The sequence below is a fragment of the Gymnogyps californianus genome, chromosome Z (assembly GCF_018139145.2).
Source record: "Gymnogyps californianus isolate 813 chromosome Z, ASM1813914v2, whole genome shotgun sequence".
NCBI classification, from domain to species: domain Eukaryota; kingdom Metazoa; phylum Chordata; class Aves; order Accipitriformes; family Cathartidae; genus Gymnogyps; species Gymnogyps californianus.
This window is the reverse complement of record NC_059500.1, coordinates 61,696,986-61,711,828: the sequence shown is the minus strand read 5'-3', so window position 1 is coordinate 61,711,828 and position 14,843 is coordinate 61,696,986. Positions and strand designations below refer to the sequence as shown.

At 39.9% G+C, this 14,843-nt stretch overlaps 1 protein-coding gene across 1 annotated transcript in view; it reads left to right on the top strand.

The window, feature by feature from the left end:
* Nucleotides 1-7,259, top strand: part of RNF180 (ring finger protein 180) — a 76,166-nt gene extending 68,907 nt beyond the window's left edge. The window contains 1 exon segment of the mRNA XM_050913529.1: nt 7,060-7,259. Within this exon segment, the coding sequence (XP_050769486.1) occupies nt 7,060-7,259 (200 nt within the window).
* The last annotated feature ends 7,584 nt before the right edge of the window (nt 7,260-14,843 follow it).

The window sequence follows — 14,843 nt, the reverse complement described above, 5'->3', positions numbered from 1 at the left end:
AGCAGGTGCTTCAGCAGAAAAAGTCCCTTTCAGCAGGGCATGTAAAAAGAAAACCAGACCAAGGTAGAAGATGGAAAATATGATGTAAAAGAGCATCTAGCAAACTACATTGGATTGTTGTTGGAATCCCACAGCAGTCTGTGTAATTCAGAACATTCATATGTGATTCGGAAAAGTGACACATACACAGCTGGTAAAGTTTATTGGTGATACTAAATTATTCAGTTCACTGATGATAGTAAATATGAACTTGACAGCTAACAGTTCTCTTGATCAGCGACCCCGAGGAGGCAACAGAATGCACTCTCATCAGGTCTGCAGAGGACAACAAATTGGAGGACAGGTTGATAGACTCAGCATCAGGGCTGCCATTCAAAGAGACTTAGACAGGCTGGAGAAATGTGCTGAAAGGAACCTTGTGAAATTCAACAAGGACAAATGCTGAGTCCTGTGCCTGGGAAGGAAGAGCCCCTGGCAATGAGACAGGTTGGGCGCTGACAGCCTGGAAAGGACCTGGGCGTCCTCATGGAGATCAAGCTGCACATGAGCTTGCAGTGTGCCCTGGCAGCAAAGAAGGTGTATTAGGTTTGCATGGCAAGGTTTTGGTAGCGGGGGGCAACAGGGTTGGCTTCTGTGAGAAGCTGCTAGAAGCTTCCCCTATGTCTAATAGAGCCAATGCCAGCTGGCTCCAACACGGCCCCGCTGCTGGCCAAGGCTGAGCCCATCAGTGACGATGGTAGCGCCTCTGTGATAGCATACTTAAGAAGGGGGAAAAGTTACTGCGCAGCAGCAATTGCAGCTGGAGAGAGGAGTGAGAACATGTGAGAGAAACAACTCTGCAGACACCAAAGTCACTGAAGAAGGAGGGGGAGGAGGTGCTCCAAGCGCCAGAGCAGAGATTCCCCTGCATTCCACGGTGAAGACCATGGTGAGGCAGGCTGTCCCCCTGCAGCCCATGGAGGTCCACGGTGGAGCAGATACCCACTCTACAGCCTATGGAGGACCCCACGCCGGAGCAGGCGGATGCTCAAAAGAGTCTGCGGCCCCATGGGAGGCCCACGCTGGAGCAGGCTCCTGGCAGGACCTGTGGACCCATGGAGAAAGGAGCCCATGCTGGAGCAGGTTTGCTGGCAGGGCTTGTGACCCCGTGGGGGACCCACGCTGGCGCAGTCTGTTCCTGAAGGACTGCAGCCTATGGAAGGCACCCACGCTGGAGCAGTTCGTGAAGAACTGCAGCCTGTGGGAAGGACCCACGTTGGAGAACTTCGTGAAGGACTGTCTCCTGTGGGAGGGACGCCACGCTGGAGCAGGGGAAGAGTGTGGGGAGTCCTCCTCCTGAGGAGGACGGAGCAATAGAGACAATGTGTGAACTGACCTCGACCCCCATTCCCTGTCCCCCTGTGACACTGGAGGGGAGTAGGTAGAGAAAATCAGGAGTAAAGTCAAGCGTGCGAAGAAGGGAGGGGTGAGGGGAAGGTGTTTTTAAGATTTGGTTTTATTTCTCATTATCCTACTCTGTTGTCAATTGGTAATAAATTAAATTAATTTCCCCGAGTGGAGTCTGTTTTGCCCATGATGGTAACTGAATTGTTAAGTGATCTCCCTGTCCATATCTCAACCCAAGAGCCTTTTGTCATATTTTTCTCCCCTGTCCAGCTGAGGAGAGGAGTGATAGAGCGGCTTTGGTGGGCACCTGGTGTCCAGCCAGGGTCAGCCCACCACAGAAGGCCAACAGTGTCCTGGGCTTTATGAACAGGAGCATGATGTATGAACAGCAGTAGATGAGTTCATCCCCTGCTACTCAGCAGACCACATCTAAAATACTGCAATTTTGTGCCCCCCTAATAGAGGAAGGACAGCAGTAAATTGGAACAGGTTTAGCGGAGGGACATCAGGATGCTCAGGGGCCTGGAGCACCTGACCTGTGAGGAGAGGCTGAGGAAACTGGATTGTTCAGTCTGGAGAAGGGTTGGCTTTGGGGAGGATCTCCAGGCAGCCTTACCATACCTATAAGGAGACCACCAAGAGGACAGACCAGCTGTTCACAGTGGTGCATGGCAGGAGGATGAGCGATAATGGATATGAGAGGTTGAGACTGCAAGTAAGAAAAACACTTTCACTGTGAGGACAGTCAAGTGGTGGAGCAGTTGCCCACAGAGGCTATGCAATCTCCATAATACATAATATTCGCTATGATGAGCTGTAAATTAGCCATTGCCACTTAAGAGGTCTGGGTAATACTGTGATTAGTTTTCTGAAAACATTCAATGCACAGCCATACTCAAAAGGTAAGCAGGAATTATTAGGATCATAACAAAATGGAAAACATGATGTCATTGTCTAGATTTGTGGTGATCCCACATCTCTGATTTTGCATATGGTTTTAGATTACATCATCTCAAAGAAGGATAAAGCAGGGTGAAGCATAATGTGGAAAGGATGATCTGAAGTATGGAAGCTTTTCCATACAAAGGAAATTTACAAGTTTTTTGTTTGGAAAGGATATTACAGAAGACAGATGCAAGAGGTCTGTAAAATTATGAGTGGCATAAAGATGTTTTAGGAAAGATTGTTCGCTGTCCCACAGAGGCATTCTTGCATTAGCAATTATATCAGCCATAATAGATAAGGTAAAACAATTGGTGCTGAGGGCCAGATGTCCACATTTGCATTTTAGGGAACAGGGGCAACTTGCTTCCAATCCCAAGGGCCGAATGCTCACTAGTGGTTGAAGCATATTGGTTGAAGCATATTACTGGAACACATCAGAGCTCTTGGAGATCATCTTCCAGTTTAGTTTCACCGGAAAGGAAATCAATTTATTTGCTCTAAGACTACTCTACCAAGGGACACAAAGCGCAGTAAGTGGAGGCAGTATGAGATCTGGTTCAAAAGTATGCACAGACACATGTAAGGAAAGAAAATTGTTCTGAGCACAGCTTCCAAAACATTGGGGTCCTAAGCTGCTGGTTGCTGCAAGGGCACGTATGGGAAGGTGTCAGTCTATACTTGCCTTTTTTCTTACAGTCTTTCAGTAGCTCTATCTCCCTGCTGCACCTCATAATCACAAAGAAGAGACTGCGTCAAAATGACCTTGGTACATCTGATTACCTAAGAACTCTTGTTCTTAGGTAATTTAGTTTTACATGAGCGCTTACAAAGTAAATGGTTATTATAGCTTGCATATTATTCATTTGGGCACATTTTTAGAGTAAAGTTTTCCATCCCATATCTTACATTCCTTAGTCATAGCAAAATGAGGTCAGTCAATTTATAAAATTGGGAGAATATTTTAAATTGTTTGTAGTCTTATTTTGAGTATTGCTAGTACCTCAAAAGGAGGTTGCAAAAACTTTGACAGGGACACATGCAACAGATGTGCCTATTTATGCTCTGGTGGAGATCCTTTTTGGTTTGCACGCTTTGCTGGATATAAAAGTGTGATTTGCACACAACATTGTTTTTGTTATCTAGTAACAGGTTTCCACTAACAGTCTGCCAGACTCCGCTGGCACTGTGCATGCATATTCATGTGGTTTGAGTGGAAGTTCTTGTTCAGAGTATAGCAACACAGGCATGCACAAGCTAAGTAAAATATATATTTTAACAAATACATGCCTGTGTAGAAATTATTTAGGGACTGTATTCATCAAATAAGATAGGGTTTCTTTTTAAAAAAGGAGCAAATACATTAGAAGTGATTTGAAGCTCCCTCAGCTCTTCTGTTTTGTAATTCAAACCCTTACTCCATGTTGCTGTACAGTTTTTGAGGAACTCTACAGCTCTCAGTTTTTATGTGCAGATGGCTAGAATCAGATGCAGAGACATGGCTTATTTCCACTCTCGCTGGAGAGACAGACATCTGAAGGTGTGTTTCATGTCAGAATTTATTAAAGACAGTAGTCACAGTATGGATCATAGAGTCTGCAGTAACCTTTGTGCATGATCATACAGGGTTTCTAAATCTGATCCTTGTTTCACTACTGTACGCAAGTTTATTTGGTAATATACTTCAGGGAAAAGAAACAGTTCTCGTTCTTTGTTAGCCTCTGTTAAGTCCTAGAATTCAGTTTACATGATAGTTCTCCTATTGACATTTTCAACTGAAGCTTAATCAATTTACAAATGGTAAAAAAGAGACTATGTCAGCAGCTGAATTTAAATCTATTCCACATAACTGGCAGTCAACTTTCAATAGCCTTACTCACACTCAGGGAAGCCACAGGGATTATACATGGTGTACAGCAAGCAGTTCCTGATTGTATACATACCTGTAATACAGCACCAACAATTTTTCTGTGGCTTTCTATAGGAAGAGCAATTAGAGAACAGCCAGTTTCCTATACTGAAACTGCTGCTTTTGAACATAGAATGATTACATTACAAAGTCTAATCTGTGATAAACTTAATGCAGGTTTGCTTAAGGTGAGTTGCACAGACATACAGATCAAGGATAATATTTGTCCAAATCCTCTAGAAGGTGAGGACTAGCAAGCCAAAGCTAATGTAGCTACATGTTTGCATAATTCCCTGATTATCCCTGTTGATCCAAAAACAGCCTCTAGCATTTTGTGTTATATTTACTTTAAGTATAGAAATAAATAAAAAGAAAGCACAGGTAGCAGTCTTGACTAAGACCCTCCAGAGAGGATAATATACACTAAAATTCCTGTGTAAAAGGCAAAGTGAATCGTATAGCATCAGTGATAAAATTTGATACCATTTGCAAATTAAATTTAAGAAGTCGAACGTAACGACATAAATCTAGGTTTCTATTTGACAGTAATGTTTAAAAAGTGTTAGAAAAGAAATTAATAAAAATACAGGTTTGACATTGAGGTAAGTTTTTAAGTGAGCATTTTTCAAGTAAATTACATCTTGGCAGAAAGATATTTAAAGAAGACTAACATTTTTCAGAATTTTGTTACTGAATTACTGATGTTATTTTTCAGTAATCAAAGATACTGTTTTAAATTAACATAATTTTAAATTAACATATTCTAAAGCACAACATAAAGAACAAGGAGGTCCATATCCTACTTTAAACAGATCTTCAGCATCTTTAAGCAGATGTTTAGCTCATGCACTTGCATAAAATTTTGTGGTATTATAATCTACAACTCTTTAAATTCCTGGAATTTTTTACTTTTTTTTCCCTAGAGTCAGTATAGCATATTTAGCTGCGGGGCAAATCTTAGCCCACTTGGAGTCACTGACAACCATCATAAACCATCATCACTGTCTTGACTAGCATGAAGATTTCATGTATAGTCTCCAAAATAACATAAATAATCTTAGAGAGATTCTGATGTATACAGATCTAGAAACTTAGTATCTGTACATGAAAAACTGATCCAAATTGCCATTAAAAATAAAAAATAAAAAGAAATGCAATGATATCATGATGTCTAACCATGAGTAATTCTCAAAAGAAAGAATTTCTGTGTCTCAGTAGTCTAGTCAAATTTCTAAATAAAGCAGTCATTAAACGAATATAGGAGGAGCAGTTTACCTATGTAATTTGGAGTCAAAAGGTCTCTGATGAACTATCTTAAAAAGGATACCAAAGAGAAAAAATACTTTTCTTTGGAAGGCATGGAAACAATTGTGCTATAAAAGTTCTGGACAAAATATTAATTCAGAAAAAAAATACAAAGAAACAGTCAATATCCACTGATGAAAAGAAAAAATATTGAAATTCCAGCAAAGTTCTATATTAGGACACTTTTTAAAAATTTATTTCTCAGTTATCTTGAATAAGGTCTGAGAATGTTAAAATGAAAATTACTGCACATGAACACCAGTTATACACAATTATTTATATTAGTCAAAAACAGAAGACTGAGGAACTTCAAGGAGGCTTAATTAAGCTGGACTAAAAGGCAGCATGGTAGTAGATTAAAACTGAGGAGCACACACTGAGGCACACTGGTGTGCAGTGGTGCACACCGAAGGGGACACTTCCCACCCACCTTGAGACTCCAAAAGGCATGATGTCAGTGCAGAGGAGAAGAGTCTGGGCAGCTCGGCAAAGACCTGTTTTCCAAAATCAAATAATGCGTCATGAAGATTGAGAGTTGCATGAAAACGGAACGAAAATCCAGACCAGTACGACTGCATTCCCTCCTTGTCCTTCATCAGAATGGGACAGATCTTCTGCCTTTGCAGCATAGCTCCCAGCCTCTTTCCTGTGCCACAACCTGCTGTCTAACACAGCTGCACAGACACTTCTCTAACCTCCTATCTTGACATATGCAAGAACTATGCTCCTATAGTACTTCTCTTACTACATAGAGAAGTCAGGGGAGGAATGAAGAGGAAGGACCTTTTGGCAGGACCCCACACTCAGACCATTCTTGGAGTCACAGGATTTTTACTTCCACTTGAAAGGCTCTGTTTGCATCTGCCTATGTATTTTTAAGATATTATCAGCATACAAACAGTAATTTAAAAATTGAATTTTAACCTGGTATATATCATATAGAGACATAATATTAAAGCAAGCAGGATTTATTTAGAAGAGTGTTTTGAAAAAAAATTCAAATACTAGAAATAGGAATTCAAATGTATTTGCACTGTTGAACTATGTGTGTACACATACAGATGTGTCTTGATTACTGAAGAATTCAGATAAGTAGACTTAAGGAATCCAGAGATTAATTACTCAAGAGATCAATTACAGTATATGGAGCCTTTCACTTCTACATCACTGAATCAAATTCAGTGGAAGAAGGCACCAAAAGAGAGGTGTTCAAAGGTCTGGATAACATAAGCAGATAGCATTACTTTACTATAGTAGAGAGTGCCAAATCCAAACAAACGTATGTATTATTTTCCAGACGTGGCAGACAGAGTTACTTTTTAAATCTTTCAAAATCAAGTCCACAGAGAGCTTCTTGTCCAACAAAGTGAGGAAACCTAGCAGTGAGGTGTGAGGTTTCCTGCTTCCATTTGTCCTGTAAATAACTGGGGGAAAGAGGGTTAACTTTTTTTTTTTTTTTTTAACTCAATCTGGTCGCTTTTACAAAGATTTTTATCTCCTCATCTGTTTTTCAGCAGGTTTTCAAAGACGCTCAGATACTGTAACAAGGAGGCATTTTCCACATGCTGCTCACAGGATGGACTACATGGACTTTGAGGATGATAGCCGGGGATGGCGGTTTGATATGGACATGGTGATAATCTACATTTATTCAGTCAACTGGGTAATAGGATTTATTGTGTTCTGTTGTCTTTGTTATTTCTTTTTCCCTTTTTAGTCTGTAGTAGTCACAGTTCAGGAAAACAGCAGTCATGTGAACCACAATAATGTGAATAGAAAAAACTTGAGGAAGGCAAAATGTTTGTTTGATATTGTGTTTTTATTGTTCAGAATTGTAATAGACTGCATCAAGCATGCTGTGACGCTATTTGATACTTCTGCTATGTGTGACAAAGTACTTGAGTTTGGTTCCAAACATAATGTGAAATCCAGACCATACTTCGTTCAGTGGGAGTTTTGCCTTGATTTTGGTGGGAACAGGATTTACCCCTAATGTATAAAATAATTACTCTGTAGAAATATAGAATACTGCTTGTTCTTAGGGGAGTTCTGTGTACTACAACAGAATATGATCCGTAGAGTCATTTTGGGGTTCGACTCTGTGTTGACACACTTTGCTCACTCATTGGTGCTTCAATTCCTCACACATAAAAGCAATAAAGATGCTTCCCATTTATAGTCAGATCTTTTGGGAACAGGAGATTGCAGTGCTGCACCATGCATTATATAGACATTGATCAGAGCTATTTCAGTGGTATAATCCAAATCCTGGAAAATTTTGACAATTGATAGACCTGTCAGCATTCTACTGTGGAGATGTGCTGTACTCTGTGCCTGAGATTTTGAGCCTATTAACCAAAAGGAGAAATGGTATTGCACAGTGTGCTGACAGTTTATCTTTTCAGCAAATGGCAATCAGAAGGAATCAACTGACAACCCCAAGTTCTGCACATTAAAGGGACCATTTTTGTGCAGATTCCCAGAGTAGCACTGTACCTTTTTTTACCCATCCAGATGAGTGTGTTTGGATCCAGCAAGACAACTAATGGAGGGCAAGCAGCAGGCCTGCTGGCTATGGTGCCATGAGACACTAACCCCAGTAAATATTGGAGAAAGAAGCATTCTCCAGTGTAAGAAATCAGTATCATTTTTAAATTGCCGTAACAATTTGAGGATACTCTCAAGTGTGGGCTCACCAGGACTATGTGTCTCCAGGGAGATCACGTAAGAGGACACAGTATTTATTTGCACCTTTTATGTGAAACAATTCTAAAGCACTTTATAGTTATTCTATATATAGATTGCCAAGTTACAGTACCAAACTGCAGCCAGTTCAGCAATCATTCCATACTTGCTGCTTTACACAGTATTTTCAAATGAAAGTGAAAGAGCATCTATTAAACTATAAAAAGGATATTAAAAACTATTGCGGGAATCAGGTGCTGAAGAATGGTACAAGGTAATTCAGGGGCTTACTTTTCGGGAAGGTACAAGGAAGTTTTTATTTCTAAGGGCATGACCTTACTGCAAAGTACACTGTGGTTTCATCTAGAAAAGCATATGAGTATACGTATGTAGTCCCTCTGGTATCAGGATTTGTGTGGGAGACCTGTGGTTTTTCAGTAGGTGGTGTACTCCCCTGTTCTAGCAGAGAACAAGGAGCAATGTGTTGTGGAAGGTGCCATCTGCCAAATGTGGTGGAATGGAATGAATTCAGGGGTTTTATTAAGCATGTGCTTATGCTTCTTTACTGGAGCAGGGCCAGCATGGTCAGTCTCTTATAGGCTATAAAGTGATCAGGACGAGAAACTTTCACTTAATCTGAAAAACAGCAGTAAATCAGCTACTAATATTTAGTTTACTTACAGGCTGCATAAAATAATCTCTTTGAGAATATATGTGTAGAATTAAAAATTACAACTACACTGACAGGACTAAATAACTTTTGGCTTTTTATTTAATATATGCAAATTTAAGGAGATATAATAATTCAAATTTACCGTCACCACATAGTCATGGTTGTGATAGAAATGCATTTTCTGTAATTACAGTATATCTAGTTACTTTGTCTCTACCTAAAGGTGATTGGCTCTATTACTGGTGGCATTAGGCATAACATTTTAAAAGCTTTAAGGTTGTAGTAAAGCCCTTCATGAATTTCCCTCTTTATATTGATACAAACAAGTCTTTTAAAAGCTAGGTTTTTTAGGTCTGAGGCTCATGTTTTGCTACAAGCAGATGTGTAGGTCTGTATGCTCAAACATTATCAATAATTTTAAACATTTTTCTCATCTGTGCCAGGGCTGGGATTCTAACTGCAATTTTTGTTTGTCTCTCTAATCTTATGAATTTACTGCTCCTATCTCAACAAGGAGAAGGACTGATTCACCTGTTAAGCTAAAATTGCTTCTACCTTTTGATCTCAAAAAATACTAAAATAAAAAGATGTCATGAAAACTTACTTTAACTTAGCTGACATAGTCTGAAATTCCAGTAATAATGTAATTTTAAGTTATTTAACTAGGATATCTGATAAAGCAATATCCTTAAGTAAATATTCCAAAATATATTGAGACATAAGAAACATAATATAAGTACTAATTAATTATATAAGAAAGAGTTACTTACATCATTTTTAATAGCATTTTACCATGGTTTTATTCTGGAAAAAGCAACAAAGGAGAGTAAAAAATCCAATGTAATATTGACCCCTTTTGTACATTTACAGCAAGAATTGATGACTGAGGGTGGCTGCATTTTCCTAAATTTAGTAGGAGTGACAATTTTGTATGGCATTTCTAACTGTGTAACTCTGTCTTTCTTCGAGGCCTAAACAATAACCTGTTTCTTGGGCTATATTGTTTTACTTTATATTGGTTGTCATTCATTCTAGGGGACAATTAGTTTTAAAAGATTGCAAATGTACATAATGAAGACTGTTGCAACTCCGAGAGATATCCTCCATAGGAAAACACCTAAAAGGCATAGAGTGGAGGTACTTTTTTTTATCCTTTATTGCTTTTTTGAGATACATACTTTTGTAAAAATACAATAACAATTCAAAGGCTCAAATCTGGTTTTCCTTGAAATCTGCCTGTAAAATGCTCTTGACATCTGTGGGAGCAAGCGCAGGTCCTTTGTAAGCAATTTTCTGGTTAAATTGATCCTGCTCTGCAAGCTTGTCTTTCTTATCTACAATAGTATTAAAATGTTTGCAACAAAATTTGAGTTGTTTGTAATATTTTGCAGTCATTTCACTAGATTTTGCTTGGTGGAATTAAATTTTAATATTTTTTTCAGTCAATGTCTTGTTTGTTATCTTGACTATTCTGTTTCTGCTTGGGGTACAGCTAGGGTTTGTTGAATTTTTTACTACTGTGATTAATTCTTTTCATACTAGCAGCCTTTTATTTGTTTCAGTACTTTCCAGGGAATGGTCAGGTTTTGTCAGAAATCATCTTGGGGCAACGTGTGGGTCTTAACACGTTCTGATAAAGAAGAATACTCAGTGCTGGTGCTGTTAGTCCAGACCTATTAACTGTTGAAGGCAGCAGAAATCCAGGACAAGACTGTTTGGCTTTGACAGGCAAAGGGACTTTGTGCACACTCAGAAGCGTACGAGTTTCTTGCCTAGCAGTGGGTACGTTTGTAGCTGTCCTACTTGCCAAAGGTCCAGTCATCTTGCTTCCCTCACACAATTTTAAAAAAAATTCACAAGCAATAGCTGCACAGGGATTAGCTGCTGTGAAGCACAACAGATTCTTTCACAGCTGTGAACCTGCCCACAAAAGCTAAGATCTAAGTTAAGCCTTTACCAGTACACTACATACACACCTGAAATATTTACCGTATGTCAACAACAGCATTACCACAGTTACTGATATTGAGATGGAAAAGGATGATGAAGAAGCAGAGTTTAGGTTTATTTTGTCATTTTTAGAGAAAAGTAGTGCTGATAACATGAACCTCTGGGAAGAAGAGTAGCTATTGTAGCTATCGTGTGACAAGTAACTGTCTTGATAGTGTGTAGTGTTGCTTTTGCGGATGTGTTTTCAGCATCTTTTGTCCTTGACAATCCTGACCACTTCATAACTGTGGGATGCACCATCCCCTCTGGGGAATTCCAGGTCTGTACAAGGGGAGTCGCAGGCAGACAGAAAAGACGAAGGTAGGACATCGAGAGCATTCTGCTGGTGTTCAGCCCTGCACCCAGGCAGATGCTGAGAGAAAGGAAGCAAGATATGCTGTGGGTTGCTCTGGGTAGATGTAGAGCAAGGCAACAAGCTCTCCTTAGAGACACCCTTTATTTAGCAGAAAGTGCTAAGACAGACAGTAATAGCAGACAGTGAGGTGGATTTAAAACTGGCTGAACAACCAAGCTCAGAGGGTTTTGATCAGTGACACAAAGTCTACCTGGAGGCAAGTAACTAGTGGTGTACCCCAGAGGTCAAAACTGGGTACTGTCCTGTTCATCATCTTCATTAATGATCTGGGTGATGGAGCAGAGCATACCCTCAGCAAGTTGCAGAGGACAAAACTGGGAGGAGTGGCAGATACACCAGAGGGTTGTGCTGCCATCCAGTGCCACCTCGACAGGCTGGAGAAAGGGACTGAAAGGAACCTCATGCAGTTGAACAAGGAGAAGTGTAAAGTCTTGCACCTGGGAACAGCCCCATGCCCCAGTACATGCTGGGGTTCACCCAGCTGGAAAGCAGCTCTGCAGAAAAGAACCTGGGGGTTCTGGTGGACACCAAGTTGAATATGAGCCAGCAATACATCCTTGCGTCGAGAAGGCTAATGGTATCCTGGGCTGCATTAGGCAGAGTGTGGCCAGCAGGTCAAGGGAGGTGATCCTTCCCCTCTACTCAGCACTGGTCAGGCCACACCTGGAGTACTATGTCCAGTTCTGGACTCCCCTGTACAACAGAGATATAGAGCTACTAGAGGGAGTTCAGCGAAGGGCCACTAAGATGATTAAGGGACTGGAGCATCTCTCATATGAGTGACTCTGTGAAGTCATTACACAAGACTTACCAGGTTGAGGACTAGAAAAAGTGGATCCTTCAATAAAGGGCAAATAAACCAGAAAGTTCTGAGTAGAGCATCATGTTTTCCCTTAATAACACAAGGCAGTACCATGCTGGAAGAACTTGGCCCACATTTATGTCCATTTCTGTTCTTTTCTATACATATCTGTAATTCTCTGGCTGGAACAATTCATTATAATTTTTTTCTCTCACTGTCATCTTGAGTCAATACAGCCATTCTCTCTTTGGGTACCAGTTCAAACTTTAAGGGGTTATCTTTCCTCCTGCTTATTGAAATCTGTGATTGTCGCAGGCCTCTAATGGTAAAGTTCAGAAGAGTACCTAGGAAAGAATCACAAATCTAGTTGTATTATTCCAGTATGAGTCATCTTACTGTCAGAAGTAGATATTCAGAAATTTATTATTTAAAACTTTTATTATTATTATTTAAATTTTAAAGTCTAAAGTCTGATTTTTTACAGGTAAAGGTTTGAATTTAGATTTCCAAAAGCACCTCCTAAGTTTGGGTGCCTCAGTTTGGCATTCCCAACATGACGCCTTCCTTCTAAAGGGACCTGATGCAGGACTGAAGATCACCTTTCTCCAAAATAGGTTCTTTAGGATTTCTTATGTTGGGAGCCAAAGCCTGATAAACCTTAAATACACCTGTTTATGATGGGCTTCAGCAGTGATCCAGAACCCGGCAGAATCAATGCGAGTCACAATTGTAAAGATCTAGTTTCTCATATATCTGCAACTGGATTTTTGTCTTACAAACTTTTTCCATTACTGTAATACATATTCTGATGGAATTTCTGAAATGAGTTTTCAGAATTTCTTGTGGCACAAGCAAGCTCAAATTTTATATTTACTTACATCTGATTACCCTATGACTGAAAGTAAACTAAGCCTCCAGTGTCCTAGACATGTTAGGATTTCTTTGTTGCTGTGATGTAATTCTGGAAAATACATACTGTCAAAATGAACGTAATAAAATAACTTAGTTAAAAATAATTTAAGGTAAACGTGACTTAATAATAACCTATTTCATTTTCCATCAAACATTTTCTTTGGTTAAAATATTTATACATTTCCGGAAAGGCATTAAAATGTAATCCTATTTGAAAGTACTTTCCAGTGTTATGCTGTGGAAGTTTAACTGTAAAATGTAATCTTTAATTTAGGACATTTCCCTTTTTGTTTGATTATATTTTTACAGAGTGATTTCTTATTTAAAAAAAAAAAAAGTTCCTAAAAGAAGACTGAAGGTATGTGTAATTCTGTATTGTGATTTCACTAAAATTACTTTACTACAGACAGATCCTACAGGACAAACTTCATTTCTGACATACACTGGAGAAAATGTGCTGAATAAGCCGACAGATTTGATGTGAGGAATGCTTCTGGGCAAGTCAGCAGATTGACACTTTAGAACAAAAAGCTCAAGGCTCGCTTCTCAAGGAAAGGCTCTCAGCAGGACAGAATTACGTAGGAAGCCAAATGGCTTTCCTTGCCCTTTGAATGCTGCGCAGGGCAGTCTCTACGTATTCGGATACACAGTCTCCACTGGCACTTTAGGGTCAGCTTTTGTACTCTAATGCACAGGTCTTGGGCGTCTGATGGCAGACATAGATTTTCCTTTTCTTCTTCATTAAAACATTCCTGAATGTTGCCAGTTTTCTTAAGGTCTTCTGCTTGACCTGTGACTACTGAACTCTACCCAAAGGAGACAAGGTAATGTGCTATTATTTTTCATTACTTTTTGTCGTTTGGGGCTGCTCTTCCATTTCAGTCAGTTGATGTGCTGAGGCATGACATACAGCGCTGAAACTCTGAACTTATACCCAGGTAAGAATCTGTGACCTAATTTATTTTACAGCGTTTAATGATAATCGTGGCAAATGTAAACAGAAGGAAAATGTATACCCTGCCAAAGAAGTACACAAAACACTTTTGAGCACTAGATATAAACAAAACTCCAAGATCTTTTCAAAGTGACTTCTGGGTCCCTGTATAGAAGTTCTCTATAAAGGATTCCAGGAGCCAGAGCATGGTTGGTTCTTGAAAGAACCATGAAAGTGTAAAGTAGCAGACAAGCAAAGGACAGCAAAGCAGCTGCTGCCAGGGAGGTACTGGATAGCAGTACTGGGTAGCAGTGGCAGGTACTGGATGCCTTTCAGCCTGGCCTAGAAAAAGGATGGTCAGTGTTAACAGCACAAAGCTATTTTACTGACCACTGCCTAGAAAACAGCTGACTCTTCCCTCAGCTTTGTTTGAGGCTGGTTGGAAATAAGAACAGGAACAGAAGAGTGGCTTATGAACCTATTTGCTCATCGTATCTGTGAAGATGAAAGCCCTCGAGGTCCTGGCTCAGCCTGCCTGGACCTGGTTTCCTAAGGGCTCTCAGAGGCATAAGGCCTTTACACATTAATCCTTGGGTGGGAAAGCATGCTCCTTCATTCAGGATTGCTCATGATACATGAAAAATGTTACTACTGAAAAAAGCCCGACAGGATTGTTTGAAATTTCAAATATATCTGTTAGCACTTCCTTTAATATTGTAGCAGCAGTCAGTATCCTGTGTATACTTAACTAAGTAGTTTTTGAGTTTGAAAGATATTCTAGACCTCAGTACTACAGCATATCCTAACCAGATACTCCTCTGGCACCCATCAGCAATGCTGCCTTCCCTCAGCGACATTTTTTAATGTCCGTTCTACTTTATAAAATTTGGAAAGACTCCTTCAGCTTCATGCCCTCGACATCTCAATACT